This window comes from Rana temporaria, chromosome 12 (assembly GCF_905171775.1).
Source record: "Rana temporaria chromosome 12, aRanTem1.1, whole genome shotgun sequence".
NCBI lineage: Eukaryota > Metazoa > Chordata > Amphibia > Anura > Ranidae > Rana > Rana temporaria.
In genome coordinates, this window is record NC_053500.1 from 65,512,278 (window position 1) to 65,529,066 (window position 16,789).

Genomic DNA, 16,789 nt, shown 5'->3' on the forward strand with positions numbered 1-16,789 from the left:
ACTGTACCTATAAATATTAGTATCCAGTATCCTGTGGAACAGGTCTTCATTGAGAATATTTCTGTACTTTGCTCCATTCAGCTGTCCCTCAATCCCTACCAGTCTCCCAGTCACTGCTGATAAAAAAAAAACACCTCCACATCATGATGCTGCTACCGCCATGCTTCACTGTTGGGATGATATTGGGCAGGTGATGAGCGGTGCTCTGGTTCCTCCAGACATAATGCATAGAATTGAGGATGAACAGTTCAATCTTGGTTTCATCAGACCAGAGAAACTTGTTCCTCACAGCCTGAGAATCCTTCAGGTGCTATTTTGTAAACTCCAAGGGGGCTTTCATGTGTTTTGCACTGAGGAGAGGCTTCCATCTAGCCATTCTACAGTAAAGCGACAGATCGGTGGAGGGCTGCAGTGATGGTTTTCCTTCTGGAACTCTGTCCCTTCTCCACACATGATCTCTGGAGCTCAGTAAGAGTGACCATCGAGTTCTTGGTCACCTCTCTTACTAAGGCCCTTCTCCCCTGATTGTCAGTTTGAAGGAGTCCTGGTTGTGCCAAATTTCTTCCATTTGAGAATTATGGAGTCCAATGTGCTCTTGGGAACCTTCAGTGCAGCAGAATTTTTTTGGTAGCCTTCCCAAGATCTGTGCTTTGCAATAATCCTGTCTCTGAGCTTTGCAGGTAGTTACTTTGACCTCCATGGCTTTTGTTCTGATACAGTATACATTATCAGCTGTGAGGCCTTTTGCCCTTGTTCACATTAAAGGTGGCATTGAAATTGCGTGGCTTCAAGTCAGCTTCAAAGCTGCAAGTCAGTGCGATTTCGGGTGCGGCTTTGAAGACATCTGTGCGGCTTCATGCACAGATGTCTATGCAAGTCGCACCCGAAATCGGCAAAAGTAGTGCAGGAACTTTCCTTTCAAATCGATGCGGCACAACAAACTCGGCGTCGTATCGATTTGAACAGTGCCATTGCTGACAATAGGGTGCAACTTGTCATGTGATTTGACAGGTCGCTCCAATGTGAACGAGGGCTTGAGGCCCCCTTCACACATGCAGACCTTTGTCTGTTTTTCATCCATCCATTGACATCACAATGGAAAAATGGATGATCATCCATTTACATCCATTTACATCTGCTTTCGTCAACATTCGTTATTTGGAACGGATCAAAGCCCTATTTGTCTTCTCTTAAAGAACGGATCAGAGAAAAAATTGACGAAAAAAATATGTAAAACTTAGTGGTTAAGGACTCTCTAGCTGGCAGATGTAAAATAAACCGATGAAAAACAGATGAAAAATTTATGACAAACTGATTTAAACATGTTTTTCTTTTTGAAACAAAAAAAGTGGCTGAACTGATCAAATGAACAGTTCATGCAAATCTAGAGAGGTGTGCGCCTTTCCAAATCATGTCCAATTAATTTATGTAATACACCACAGGTGGACTCCAATCAATGCGTTGAAACATCTTAGCAACATTCAATAGAAATGGGAGGCACCTGAGATCCATTTCAAATGTTGTTGCAAAGGGTCTGAATACTTATTCCAATGTGATATTTCGTGCTTTTCCTTTTTCACACATTTGCAAACATTTCTGAAATTCTGTTTTCAGTTTGTCATTATGGGGAACCCATAAATCCCATAAAATTATTTTTAAAGTACATGTTACTAAAATAACTGAAAAGATGTATCAACTAAAAAAAACACAACATTTTCTCTTTAACTGTAGACTCTTGTGTCTACAGTACATGCTTGGGTATGACCTTGCCATTAATGAAATATTGCAGGTGCTTTACAGTGTTACAAGCTATACTTTAAACTATTTAAACTATTTACAGCTTTATGGCTTACCTAGTATATTTGCAGTTTGTAAACATGTTTTAGTAAAGCACCACTAAAAAAGATTGACGCCGACTGAAACATACGTCAAATATATTGTTTAATTCTGTAGGGACAATGACCACTATTTACCTATTTGATCCTGTAACACAGTAATATGGACATAGTGGGGACTTACATGTGGAGCTCCACTAATATGGACATAATAGGGACTTACATGTGGAGCTCAACTAATACTGTACCTATGAGCATTTGACATTTACAGCAATCATAAAAGTGGGATTGGTTACTTGCAGATATTCTGGGTTCAAGTTTATTTGTACTTCTGACAAATTTCACTTCGACATTCCAGATCAATAGAAAGGCAAAGGGGTAGGAGCACATGTTATAGGCATATACAGTATGTAGTATAACTAATATATATGATAATGTGATAAAATCTACATCCAAAAACACAGCAAACTCATAATTACATGAAATATATGTATTTTATACCCTCCCTATCTTACATGATGAATGGTTTTTCATAGCCCTTACACCTGCTACGACAGGATCAAGTGATATTTTCATTTCACTTTAATCCTATTTGGGTTTTAGGAGTTAATGTATTAAAGTGATTGTAAAGTTTTTTTGTTTCTTTTCTCGTAACAAACATGTCATAATTACCTGCTCTGTGCAATGGTTTTATGCATCCTTCGGTGCTCTTGGCGCCTCCCCTTTTCCGTGTGCCACCTTAGGAAGCCGCTTCCTGTGGTGGCACACATGCCCAAAGACACACAGAGTGCAGCTCTGCCCTTCCCCACCCCAGCTCCTTTGTCACTGGATTTGATTGACAGCCGCAGGAGCCAATGGAGATAGAGAGCAGTGCTGCTGCTCTTGGGCACAGTGCTGATTCGAGATCAGGCTCAGGTAAGTATTTGGGAGGGTTTGTGGGGGGAGGTGACAACAGAAGATTTTCTACATTAATGCAGACAATGCATTAAGGTAAAAACCTTCAGCCTTTACAACCACATTAGAGATGACACATGATTCTAGAAGCCTTCTTCCTTTTTTCCCAGACAGATTTTCTTCATGGAACCCCTGTGATTTGCTTTCACAATGGTCACATGATCAGAAGCCAGTTCACTGGCTCCATATCTGAAGCCATAACTGTTAGTTATCAGTGACAGCTTGATCAATGTGCTCAGCACACAACCCTAGGCTACGGTAGACAGATATGGCGGTGTTAAAGCCCAGGTTATATAAACGTTGTGGGTAGAAGGGCAGGACAGGGCGTTATTCTTTACAGGTCCACTTTAATGCATCTACTTGTAAATGTTTTTTTACACCAGATTCACACATATTTTTAGTTGAATTCAATATGAAAAATGTATGAATTCTGCATGTGGTTGTGTGAATCTTGTGTGAAAACATTTATAAATGGACCCCTAAGTGTTCAGCCATTTGGTCTGTAAAGCTTTCTCTTTTGCTTTATTATAATCTCTTATCCAAGTCATTAAGGGGTTGTAAAGGTACATGTTTTTTCACCTTAAAGGGTTAGTAAAGGAATTATTTTTTTCCTTTAAAATAACAAACATGTTATACTTACCTCCACTGTGCAGTTCGTTTTGCACAGAGTGGCCCCGATCCACGTCTTCTGGGGTCCCTCGGTGGCTGTCTCTGTTCCTCCCCGCAAGTACTGACCACAGTCATGCGAGAGAGCTCGCATGATGGTGAGTAATTGCGGGCGCTTCCGTGATACAGCGAGCAGCCGTAGCCGCTCACTGTATCACTCGACCCCACCCCTCGGCGTGCCTCGTCACTGGATGTGATTGACAGTAGCGCCAGCCAATGGCTGCGCTGCTCTCAATCCATCTGCTCTAGCCAATCAGCTAACCCCCTTGGGAGAGCGCTTCCCAAAAGGGAGTTAGCTCTTGCAGGGAGGAGCCGAGACAGCCCCTGAGGGACCCCAGAAGACGAGGATCGGGGCCACTCTGTGCAAAACGAGCTGCACAGTGGAGGTAAGTATGATATGTTTATTATTTAAAAAAAAAGGAACCTTTACAACCCCTTTAGTTTATAAAAAAAAAAAACACATTCTGCCTTAAACCTAAAAAGATAAAGAAGTGAGCTTACCATACTGGACAGGGACTCTTGATTCGTTCCCTTCACCTTCATAAAAAAAATCCATAATTAATGTACTGAATATTGCTGGCAGGGAAATGATGACACACTGAATACATAAAAGCAGAAAGGTGTACAAATAAAGATACATGTCCTAGATGTACAAACATAAAATGATCAAGCGGTCAAAGCACTATCATATATATATCTTAAAGACAGAGGTACATCCAAGCTGATACATAAAATAAGATGTACATTATAAATACTAGAAGGCAATGTCTACCTTACTAGATACAAATCCTCCTCATTTCCACCAGTCCCACAATATATCTCATACAATCACAACACACGCATAGAAGACTGGCCACAGATATTCTAGAAAGATACCTATCTGTTGTCTCCGATGAAGGGAGCCCCTCTGCAACCACTGTCATGTATTGCTTGTAGCTGTGTGACACTAAGTGACACACCCAGAGGGCAGGAAAGGGCAAAGTCCAAATGGAGGAAAATAAATCAGGCAAGAGAGAGAGGATACAAGGACTCCAGAGAAACAGTAACTGCTTTAAGACTATTTCATATGGACTTTGATACATTATAGATCCCAGAGAAGGAAAGAAGGAAAAATAATGATTACACAACTGGGCGTATATTAAGAAGTACATAGAATACAGGAAAGAACTGTGCTGCAATTAAGTTGAGTGGAAAAAATATGTTTATATGGCAGGAGAGTGACGTACTAGAAAGATAGGAGGTGTCCCTTGCAGATATAGGATGACTGCTTGACTCACCTGGCAGATGCGCCTGTGTATGGAAGAAATTCTGGAGATTAACAGGACAGCCCCAAACTGGACTCTGTTGTATTTCAGTCTTCTGTAACGTCTCCTGCAATTGGGCACATTGCAGTTTTATGACTATCCATGACACTTTTACTTTGCAACCCAATGTAATAACATTTCTCTATTGCATACTACTATATGAAATTTGGGGATTAAATTGTACGTTCATCCAAAAGTTAAGGTTAAAATGAGGAAGGATTTGAACCTTTGTTGGATTTTAACTATTATCTAGAACGTTGTTAAATTTCCCTTCTCACTGCCCAGGAGAGAGAGGTTTCAAAAGAGGAAATCTGCAACAGAAACACAGACAATGAAAGCCTTCTATTAGTCTAAAAGAAGCCTTTTTTATTTCTATGTTGCTGTTGAGGGTTTTCTCTTAATTTCTGCCTGGTAAATCTGTTGTCACCAGGATAGGAAGTGAAGGAAAATCCCGAACAGGGATTTTAATCTTTCTCGTGCTATCCAAAACCCCAAAAAAAGGTTTTGGCTCAACATGAACATTATATTGAAATGAGTGATAATAACTGCGCTGTGTGGGTATGTCGTCATCAGGAAATTATGAAGTCATGTGACATGACGCAAACGCGTAGAGACAGGAAGTACCAGACCTCACACACTCTGAAGGGAGAGATATGAGCTCGCTGCTCGTTTTGTTTGGATATTTCTGACATTTTAAATGTGAGTTTTTTATATGTTTTTATATTAAATACTTTTTGAAGCGGAGCTGTACTATGTGCCTTCTTCTCTCTTTGCCCATCTATACCTGCTGAGCATTTAGTGCCAGTATCCGTGGACGTTTAGGTGGAGGCCAAAGAGAGAGGATCAGCATACAATCAAGATCACAGACTGGGTCGCACGAACTCGCCGTTCGTAGGAGATAGGCCCACTACTCACGGCCTCCATGTGAGTGCATGTGCATGTGATTGATCGTTTTTTATACCCTTGCTTCCAGTATTACGCTATATCTTCCTCTTTTTCTTGTTTCTTCCAATATGGTCATTTAATGTGGAGACTACATCTATCCCTCATCCTGCTGGATCTTTGAGTACACCTTGAGTGGTATCCAGGCTATCCGTGCTATGGCCTTGAGGTGAGCATTCTATACCACTAGAGGTGTGCGCACCGAAGCTTGCTCTTCTCTGAAATATTGGATTTCCTGGTTTCTCATCACTTATTACTCACAGCTATCAAGGACTGCACCTTTAAATATATGCTTTTTGGATGCGAGACTTTTATTTGCACTTGATTTCACTGGATTTTTACCCTTTATTATGTGTTGGGATCACTTACCTTTGGTCCTTAGTACCAATCCTGGACATTTATTTTGATAACTGTATTTATTTACTTCCATGTTTATTTTATTTCCTTATAAGGATTTTGCTGCATAGTGTTAACCTTTTCCAGATCACCCACCTTCACAGTTCAGATTGCACACTGCTTGTGGAGTTCACCCTGCCCAATTGGTGGGACTTATTGATCACTGTTTTGTTTTGCTTTTTTGTTTATTGTTTTTTGTTTTTCGCCCTATCCCTCCATACCCACACAGCACAGTTATTATCACTCATTTCATTTGCTTTCACTTTTGGCTAGGACCAATTTCAGGTAACTGCAGCAGTGCCCCCTAGGTTTAGAACATCGATAGCACGAGAGCCCTTCCATTGCATGAACATTATATTATAACAAAGGGAAAACTTTTTTGAGTTTTGAAAAAGTGGAGAGGGATTAAGACACCTGTCAGGTTTTTGTCGCTGTTAAAAACAAAGAAATAGAACCGTTTTTATGTTTTTTTTCCGTTAACTTTTTTGTCTGTGTATAGACCTATGTTAGTCTCAAACATGTTTGAAGCCATTTACGGTTGACTGCCTCACTACCTCTACTGGAAATGTAACCTCTGGGAACTGGGCTCTGCATTATGGTGCTTTCCAGACCTAAGTGTACTGTGTTTGTTTGCCATAGATCACTTTTCAGGTCTGGAGCCGTGGAACAAACCCAGGTGTGACCTGGTTTTTGAAGATTCACTTTGTAAGTGCACAGTGCAGGCTAAGCAGCGAGAGCACTGATATCATTCCTTGGTTGAAGTGTCACTTCAATTCAATGCATTCCATGCAATTTTTCCCACCATTCAGCAACTGAGGAAACACCTTCCTGTTTCTGCTCCTGACGGATAGGGACCAGACATTGATCCAGACCAGACCAGATAAAAGGCAGAATTTGTCCCTTGAGTACTTCCTGAGATGGCAATCCCTTGCCTGATACCAGGAGAAAAATGCTTTCCTGGGGCAATGATTTTGCAAGAAGTCACCTTCCTAGCTTTCATCTGAATTTGGGTAGGCCTCTGTCCTTCAGGACCGCTTTCATTGTTAGATCATTACTAGGGTTGTCCAGATACCGATACTAGTATCGGTATCGGGACCGATACCGAGTATTTGCGGGAGTACTCGTACTCGCGCAAATGCTCCCGATACCTAAATAGAATACTTTTTTTGTATTTATCAACATGTTCTATGAAAATTCTTTGAGTTTTTTACTACTGCGTGACAAGCAAATAAAACATTTTTATTCATTTTTACTCATTTTTATTCTTTTATAATGTCTTGAGTTAGAGTTCTTCATAATTCTAAAGAAAATATCCTTAGTCTGTATTGTGGTTTGAAAACTGTCACATGACATTTAAAAAAAGTATCGGTATTCGGTATCGGCGACTACATGAAAAAAAGTATCGGTACTTGTACTCGGTCCTAAAAAAGTGGTATCGGGACAACCCTAATCATTACCCTCTTGACGCCAGCCGCAAGCAAATATGCCCCCTCTCAGCAAGCAAATATTCGGCCTCTCTGTGGGCCTGCGCGCCAGCGGCACGCAAATATGCGGCCTCTCGGTGGGTAGGCTGCATATTTGCTTAAATTGGTGCAAAAACATCTGTGCAGAGAGAGTGCTCCCTGTGTGCTCCTTGCAAACTTACCGCCGGCTATTAGAAAGACCAGGAGCTTCCCGATCATGTGATTGACAGTCACATGATCATAAACTCGGCCCCCCTCCCAGCATCCTAAACCCCTTAATCACTTCAGCATTCGGAAGGTTCACCCCCCTTCCTGACCAGGCCATTTTTTGCGATACGGCACTGCGTTGCTTTAACTGACAATTACGCTGTCATGCAACACTGTATCCAAATATAATTGATATTACTTTTTTCCCCACAAATTGAGCTTTCTTTTGGTGGTATTTAATCACCTCTGTGTTTTTTATTATTTGCGATATAAACAAAAAAAAGCGTCAATTTTGAAAAAAATAACAATATTTCTTACTTTCTGCTATAAAACATATCTTCATCAATTTAGGCCAATATGTGTTCTGATACATATTTTTGGAAACATAATCCCAATAAGTGTATATTGATTGGTTTGCAGAAAAGTTTTAGCATCTACATACTATGGGATAGATTTATGGACTTTTTTTTTTTTTTTTTAATATCAATGGCGGCAAACAGAGATTTTTAGCCGGACTGCGACATTGCAGTGGACAAATCTGAAATGAAGTGACACTTTTTGGGGACCAGTGACATCAATACAGTGATCAGTGCTAAAAAAATGCACTGTCAATATACTAATGACACTGGAAGGGAAGGTGTAACGGTATGGCCTGTGGGACCCAGAGACTTTTGAAGGATGCGGGGTACTCCTGTGCCAGCTTCACCAATGACTCTTGTGTCTAGGGTCATCCTATGTCCAATAGGGGCATAGGATGACTGAGAAATATCTCGGATTACATGAGATGGGACAGTAATGATAATTCATGTATTGCAGGATATCTTGAAATATTACAGGTGGTTAATTCTGACCCCAACAGGTCAATAGCAGAGTGACTCATTCATGTGGGGACACATAGACTGTTGAGGTGCTAAGTCTACCTGTAGTGATGAAAGCTGTGATTGCATTCTATTGTCTATTGTGTTAATTAAGCCTGGTTCCTAAGATATTTCATGGTGCTATGCTAACTAACCCTGTATTATGTGAAAGTTCTATTGATGCTAATATGTGTTGTGAGTTAACGCACTCTAAAAGTCATGATGTCTGCCATGTCAGCTATAGTAATTGATTCATGTAGATTCGGTGCCAGAAAGTCTGTCTAAGATGTGGATTGAGGGAGACTCGTTAAGCACCCATTGTGTGATGTTGTGGGTGGAGTGTGTAATTGTCCCTGTAATTACTGCAGCATGCTTTGTAACTGTATATAACCAGCTGAGTTTACCATTAAAGTTTTCATTCGTTTGAACCAGAGACAGAGCTGTGTGTCTCGTCCTTCTGGGGAATTCTCATGGATCGTGTCTGCTGGATTGTGGAGTGTCGGATAAGCTGTCGTGGGTTGGTGGAATGGAATATCGTAAACGGTGTTAACCCCTGACCGTTACAGAAGGGTTAACATCGGGGTTATCAAAAGGTTAAATGTGTTCCCTGGGAGTGCTTTTTTACCTGGAGGGGGATGCTTTGACTGGGCGAACACAGGGAGTTGTGTTGCTGTTTGCAGCAACACAAGATCCCCATCTTCCCCTCTGACAGAGTGGTGATCTGCCTTATTTACATAGACAGACCATCATTCTGTCTGCCTCGGGAATGATCGGCTGGTTCTGGCAGACATCAGGTCCACTGGACCCATTTATTGGTTACCGCTGTGTCCAATCACAACGGGAGCGGGACTCTGGAGGCACGGGCGCCCAAGTCCTGAAGAAAGAAATCACTGCCGCAGTATATGTACCTGGAGTGGTCCTTAACCACTTGACGACCAGCTGCCGCAGTTTTACTGCAGCAGCATTGCATGGCTGGAAGAAACGTTATGTTGCGTCGCTTTGCCCTGTGGCCACTAGGGGTGCTGTTCGTCTCCGGAGCTGATGCGAGTGCCTGGCGGGTGCGATGACCGCTGGGTGCCGGCGATCGCTCGTGACACAGTGAGAACTGGACTCTGTGTGTGTAAATCCAGCAGAGGAAGGCATGGAGGAGGAGGAGGAGATGGTGGAGCTGACAGATCTCACATCATCACCCCCAGCTGTATGGAGACGTGGCAGCAAAACAAGCTCCAGCACTGAGACCTGTCCTGCATCCTTCCTAGCTGCAAGCAGAGTTACCCAGTGTGCTGTGAATGAAATTGTCCCTGACCATGCTTGCTGGACCACGAGTCAGAAGTAAGGTGGACCTTGTGGCTGACTGCTTTGCCCAACGATACCAAAACATTGCGTTCCACGTGGTGATGGTACAGAGCTGGAATGGCCTTATGTAAAAATAAATAGCAACTAGGAACCTGCCACTGTGGTACAGCACATTCTGCAAATTCATGAAATACTGAGCTGTCCTTACAGTTTTGTTTGCCATTGTCTGATAACCCAATAAATAACACTATGTACCTAAATACATCCTGTGTCCCCAAATGTACTGTTCAGAAGTTGGATTTTTGTACTTACCATAAAATCCATTTTTTTGTAGTTAATTGAGTGCACAGGTCCCACCCCTCCGTGTCTATGATCATGCTCTTTGTACTGCTTTACACAAACCTGAGGCATGTTGGGAGTAAGTGTTATATCGGGTAGACACTATTTTTTGGTTTCCAGTGTTCTACACCTCCCATAATAGCACTATAACCCAACAATATGTGAACCCGTGTCCCTCAATGAACTACAAGAAATGGACTTTAGGGTACAAAAATCCTATTATTTTGGTGAATAACACTACATTTGGCATAGGTACAGTGTGACCATCATCAGTTACTTCAAAATCAGAATCATCAATTACAAGATCCTGGGCTACTTACCTGGCCTGACGCCCCCTGACGTGTGCTTGAACAACAGTGATCTTGCGCCGATAAACCTGAAAATTTTTGCGGTTAAGAAACCCTCTAAGATTTTTCTGTAGAGTGAGAGCTGCAAAGCTCTGGAGTTCTTCCCATTTCTTCCTTAGTACTACCCGGCCTTGCTCCTTTAGGAACACCTGCATAATATACACTCTTTTAGTCTTGTCACTGTTTAGGCACACTTCTTTTTGCATATATAGGGGTTCTGCAATAACTTTTGGCAAATAAGGACATGTATGGTGTCTGTATAATCTGTCTTACTGTACAGGGCACTCTAGAACAAGAAAACCACTCAGGACCATTGATATGAACACACAAGAGAACAATATGATTCTCTATGGCAGCGGTTTAACAACAGCTATAGCTGCCCACTGTAACAGGCGCTCTCTGTCGCCGTATTGCGTTCCACGCTAGATGCACTGCACATGTCTTCCTCCTATAAAGAAGACAGCGTGCATAGTACACGCCGTCCTATTATTGTCGGCCGTAGCCGGCTTGGCTACAAACAAAGTACAGCTACTATCTATCCCTAAAACTTGAAACCGTCTCACACCTTGATCTACGCGGGCAAACTCACTACAGTTGCTGCGGACACCCCAAGATATCCCCCACCAGGAGACCCTGCACTACAGAATCCCAAGGCTGCTGCAATATTTGCCTACTGGATAACACTCATCCCTGCAAACGGATAAGTAGCATTACTACGTTACAATTATTGCTGTACAATTACCCGGGTTCACATATACCTTATTCTAAGTACTGTATTTGAATTTGCTTTTACCTTATACTACAGTACTGCTTGGCATTACTTGACTGCTGTGCTAAATCTTGAAGGGACATACACTTTATAACCATCTGAGCTATAGTTGCCTCTCTCAAAGTATATGCCAATTGCATACAGTATTTTCATATGCTACGTGCTTGACATTCGTTGTTACTTGTACACGGGCTTCCGCCCTAAAATAATGTTCATTATACGTTTTTTCTCGCTAAGGATAGAAGGTGTAGTATACCTTCTCCCTTAGTAGCTCAATGCATTTGTGTAAGTCAGTGATATGATGCAGTGAACCCCCAAACTCTTATTCTCTTATTAGAGTGACGCCTGGGGTCTAATACCGATAATCACTTGGCATACTGAAGTTCATTGAAATCCGTTACTTGATCTACTTGTGCTATGCTCACTGTAACCTTTCTAGGCTAAGGCTTGACGGTATGTTGTAATACCTCCACCCTTAAGTAGCTCAATTCTTTTCTTTATGGGAATGATATGATGTAGAGAACCCCCAAACTCTTGTTCTCTGATTAGAGTGATGCCTGGGGTCCAATACTGATAATCACTTGGCATACAGACGTGCATAGAAATCTTCCCTTAAACCGCAGTTGTGGTTCACTCTCATTCATCTTAGTTTGTGACACCCACCTGCCTGCTATGGGGCCCTGGTGGGCAGTGAGGGGTTAGTTACTAGGGTTGTAAGTTAAAGCTGACGACTCACCATACCAACAGACACTGTCAGATTGGCAGTTTTTCTACTGACCACAAATAAAGGGGGCATCCTACCACTAACTACCAATTTAATGGGGCACTCTTCCTCCCACTATTTACTAATGTAAACATGGAAAAATTTAAGCTGATATATGTCCTGCCTACCACTGATAACTGATAAATCAGGGCATTTATCCACTAACCATGAATGTAAGGGGGCACTTCTCCACCAATGTAATTCAGGTACGTTGCTTTGCGGATCACGGGTACAGTCTTAGAGGACAAATCGGTTCCACACTGGATTTAGCAACCACCGGATAGGCCCACTCTCACTGACCTAGCAGCCGGTGCGAAGCTCGTTCAAAGTCTCTGCCACAGACTTGATGAGTGTCGTTGGGTCGTTAAACTGCCCTCTGCCACAGGATTGTACCCAAGTTGATTGATCAATCAACTTGGAACATTCAGGCTGCCCACTAACAGAAACTGGCCAAACCGGCCAAGATTTGAGCCGTGTACGGCTGGCCTAAGTAGCAGTGACACCAATAAGCGATTAGCAGTAACATGAGTTATGTTTTGATGTAAATATTAGGTTTTTAAAGTTACACTTAATGTTAATAGATAAGACTACATAGTTCATCCGGCCCCCATGTTTCTGCTAGGGATATACAAGCTGCCAGTACAGTTGTACAGTTGCAATGTCTGCTAACTTTCTATCCAAAAGAACAACAGGCATTTCTGAAACCAAAATGACATCACTTTCCATTACCTTAGAGATGCCAATTTGATATAACGATGACGAGCCACCAAATGTTTTGTTGAGAACAGCAGCGCAGCATTCTCTGTCATCAGGAAAAGAGATGACTTTCTCCACCAGATGACCATATCTGAAAGATAAAATTGTGATCTCAGACAACATGATGTCATTAGCATGAGTCCAAAGGTCAGAATACCTGTGGTTCTTACCTGTTCACAAATTCTTTAAATGGGATACGGATCGGATAGCCATCTTTCATTAACTGTACGGCTTCTAGCATGCCTGAGTTCCTCAGCTGGGAGCTTACAAACTCCACATCAAATATACCTGGAAGCTAAAACAACATGACACGAATGTGATAAATAATTGATCACCAGCACACACCACACAATACACTGATATTAAATATGAAAATATATTATAATTTATTAAAATAAAATAATGCTCTATCAGTTCCAGGGTGTGGTGCTAAAAGCATGACTATAAGTAACATCCTTTTCTACAGATTAGAACACTACAAGCCTAGATTCCACTCTGCAACTGTGGGAAGCAAAAGGTTGCACTTTAGATGTAGTATTTGCTTCCCAGTGGTGCTGCCTTCTTCATTGTAACACATGTATAGTGCCTTGCAAAAGTATTCACCTCCCTTAGCATTTTTCGTCTTTTGTTACCTCACAACCTGGAATGAACATGGATTGTTTAAGGATTTGCACCATTTAACCAGTTAACGACCGTTTCCGGTACATTGGCAGAATGGCATGGCTGCGCGTGACCCTGCCGCAAGCTCCGTGACTGTGCCCGCAGGACCCGCGGACTCGATGTCCGCCGGTGTCCTGCGATTGGGACACAGAGCTGCAGAACAGGGAGAGGCAAGTGTAAACATGCATCTCCTCGTTGTGCCTAGTGACAATGTCACTGATCGTCTGCTCCCTCTCATCGGGAGCAGTGATCAGTAACGTGTCACTCGTAGACACGCCCCCTAACAGTTAGAATCACTCACTAGGACGCACTTAACCCTTTCAGTGCCACCTAGTGGTTAACCCCTTCACTGCCAGTGTCATTTTTACAGTAATCAGTGCATTTTTATAGCACTGATCTCTGTAAAAATGACAATGGTCCTAAAAATGTGTCAAAAGTGTCCGATGTGTCCGCGATACAGTCGCAGTCATGAAAAAAATCACTGATCACCACCATTACTAGTAAAAAAATATATAATAATAAAAATGCCATAAAACTACCCCTATTTTGTAGATGCTATGACTTTTGCGCAAACCAATCAATAAACGCTTATTGTGATGTTTTTACCAAAAATATGTAGAAGAATACATATCGGCCAAAACTGTGGACATTTTTTTTTTTTTTATAGATTTTTGGGGGATATTTATTGTAGCAAAAAGTAAAAAATATTACATTTTTTTCAAAATTGTCGCTCTATTTTTATTTATAGCGAAAAAAATAAAAACCGCAGAGGTGATCAAATACCACCAAAAGAAAGCTCTATTTGTGGTAAAAAACGGACATCAATTTTGTTTGGGAGCCACGTCACCAGACCGCGCAATTGTTATTTAAAGGGACACAGTGCCGAATCGCAAAAAGTGCTCTGGTCTTTGGGCAACGAAATGGTCCGGGGCTTAAGTGGTTAATTTACAGAACATGCCCACAACTTTGAAGATGTTTTTTTTATTGTGAAGCAAACAACAAATAGGACAAAATAACAGAAAAATTCCATGTGCATAACTATTCACCCCCCTGGCCACTCTGCCATAAAGCCCAACGGCTTATTGTCGTCCTATGTACTCTGCTGTGGAACTCTGCAGCTCCTCCAGGGTTACCTTAGGTCTCTGTGCTGCCTCTCTGATTAATGCCCTTCTTGCCCGGTCAGTGAGTTTTGGTGTGTGGCCGTCTCTTGGCAGGTTTGCGGTTGTGCCATGTTCTTTCCATTTGGTTATAATAGATTTGACGGTGCTCCTAGGGATCATCAAAGATTTGGATATTTTTTTATAACCTAACCCTGACTTGTACTTCTCAACAACATTGTCCCTCACTTGTTTGGAGAGTTCCTTGGTCTTCATTGCAGGTTTGGATAGTGATGCCTTTTGTAGCCTCTGGGGCCTTTCAATATGGTGTGTCTATGTAATGACAGATCATGTGACACCTAGATTGCACACAGGTGATTGGTTGCACCAGAGCTTTTTATGGGCTTCATAACAAAGGGGGTGAATACATACGCACATGCCAATTATTAGTTTTTTATTTCTGAAAAATAGTTTTATGTGTATGATTTTCCAACTTAGACTATTTTGTTCTGATCCATCACATATAATTCAAATAAAAATAACATTGAACTAAAGGCTGTAATGTAACAAAAGAGGTAAAAAGCCAAGGGGGGTTTCACTTTTGCAAGCACAGTATAAAAATGTAATTAAAAATTACTATAAAGAAGTATTTGGTCATCTAAAAGTAAATTATATAGCATTTCTTGGTGGGAGCTCATTACGGTGTTTCCAAAACCATTTTTTCTGAGTTTTGAATGGGGTGGGGTGAAGTTAGAAACTCTATCAGGTTTGTATTGCAGTCTATGTTCACCCTCTGTGTCTTGATGATCATTTTCACTGGGACTGAGGAAAACGTCCAACATTGTAAGTTGTCCCCGGAATAGGAATAGGGAAAATCTACCAAATAGGCAACCCTAAAGAAAAGGGATGCTTAACCAGGGGCGGACTGACCATTGAGGCACTCGGGCACTGCCGAGGGCCCCATGCCACTAGGGGGCCCCATCAGGGTTGCCAGGCTCATTAAAACCAGGGACAGTATGTAAAAATCTGTGTTTTTTTACATCTGTCCCTGATATGTCCAAAACCGACATGCTTTTGATGTGAAAATCCTGAGATTTTAGCTGCCCCGCCTCTGTAATGCCTCCTGGCTTGGTGGCCATCTGTAAGCCCGGGGGCCCCATAATCTTCTATTGCCCGGGGGCCCCATGAGTTGACAGTCCGCCCCTGGGCTTAACCATTAAATGTTTCAACAAGTTAGATGAACTATTGTATAAGGCGCTCCTCAGTACACATCTAAAAAAAATATGAAACTTGTTTAGGTGACACCTGTCTTGGAAAGAGATTTTTTCCTTACTTTGGAAAGCTCTTCTAAACACTTTTTGTTATGTTTTTAACTACTTGCCGACCTGCCACTGTCGTTTTACGGCGAGAGCCCGTAGCTCTACGTCGGCTCTCTCGCAGGATACTAGGGGCGCACGCTCACCCCGAGTCCCGCGCGCGTGCCTGGCAGGCGCGATCGCCCATGGGCACCCGCGATTGCTCGTTACAGAGTGGGGACCGGGAGCTGTGTGTGTAAACACACAGCTCCCGGTCCTGTCAGGGGGGGGAAATGCTGATCCTCTGTTCATACAATGTATGAACAGAAGATCAGTGATTTCCCCTAGTGAGGCCACCCCCCCCCCCACAGTAAGAACACACCCAGGGAACATACTTAACCCCTTCCCCGCCCCCTAGTGTTAACCCCTTCACTGCCAGTGGCATTTTTATAGTAATCCAATGCATTTTTATAGCACTGATCGCTATAAAAATGACAATGGTCCCAAAAATGTGTCAAAAGTGTCCGCCATAATGTCGCAGTACCGAAAAAAAATCGCTGATCGCCGCCATTACTAGTAAAAAAAAAAAATATTAATAAAAATGACATAAAAATACCCCCTCTTTTGTAAACGCTATAACTTGTGCGCAAACCAATCGATAAACGCTTATTGCGATTTTTGTTACGAAAAATATGTAGAAGAATACGTATCGGCCTAAACTGAGGGAAAAAAAAAAATTTATATATTTTTGGGGGATATTTATTACAGCAAAAAGTAAAAAATATTCATTTTTTTCAAAATTGTCGCTCTATTTTTGTTTATAGCGCAAAAAATAAAAAACGC

The 16,789-nt window shown here is 41.9% G+C and overlaps 2 protein-coding genes across 2 annotated transcripts in view; both read right to left on the reverse strand.

Moving 5' to 3' along the window:
- Nucleotides 1–4,484, reverse strand: part of LOC120919370 (unconventional myosin-XVB-like) — a 130,475-nt gene extending 125,991 nt beyond the window's left edge. Inside the window, exons 1-2 of the mRNA XM_040331501.1 lie at nt 4,332–4,484; nt 3,957–3,992 (exon numbers count right to left, since the gene is read on the reverse strand). Coding sequence (XP_040187435.1) covers nt 3,957–3,959 — 3 coding nt within the window. The 5' untranslated portion in view covers nt 3,960–3,992; nt 4,332–4,484. The remainder of the gene's footprint in view (nt 1–3,956; nt 3,993–4,331) is intronic.
- A 148-nt stretch (nt 4,485–4,632) lies between these two features.
- Nucleotides 4,633–15,493, reverse strand: LOC120918350 (unconventional myosin-XV-like). The gene is made up of 5 exons (XM_040329889.1): nt 15,353–15,493; nt 13,065–13,189; nt 12,868–12,985; nt 10,580–10,755; nt 4,633–4,826 (listed from the first exon to the last, which is right to left on the reverse strand). Exons 1-5 carry the CDS (start codon nt 15,491–15,493, stop codon nt 4,658–4,660), a joined length of 729 nt encoding a protein of 242 aa, XP_040185823.1. The 3' UTR covers nt 4,633–4,657.
- Between the last annotated feature and the right edge of the window lie 1,296 nt (nt 15,494–16,789).

Coding starts and splice junctions, on each gene's coding strand:
- LOC120918350 (XM_040329889.1), bottom strand. CDS start 15,493: ATGTTGGACGTTTTCCTCAGTCCCAGTGAAAATGATCATCAAGACACA. Junction 13,190..15,352: donor AAAATGGTTTTGGAAACACC/GTAATGAGCTCC, acceptor ATGTTGTTTTAG/CTTCCAGGTATATTTGATGT. Junction 12,986..13,064: donor TTTAAAGAATTTGTGAACAG/GTAAGAACCACA, acceptor TTTATCTTTCAG/ATATGGTCATCTGGTGGAGA.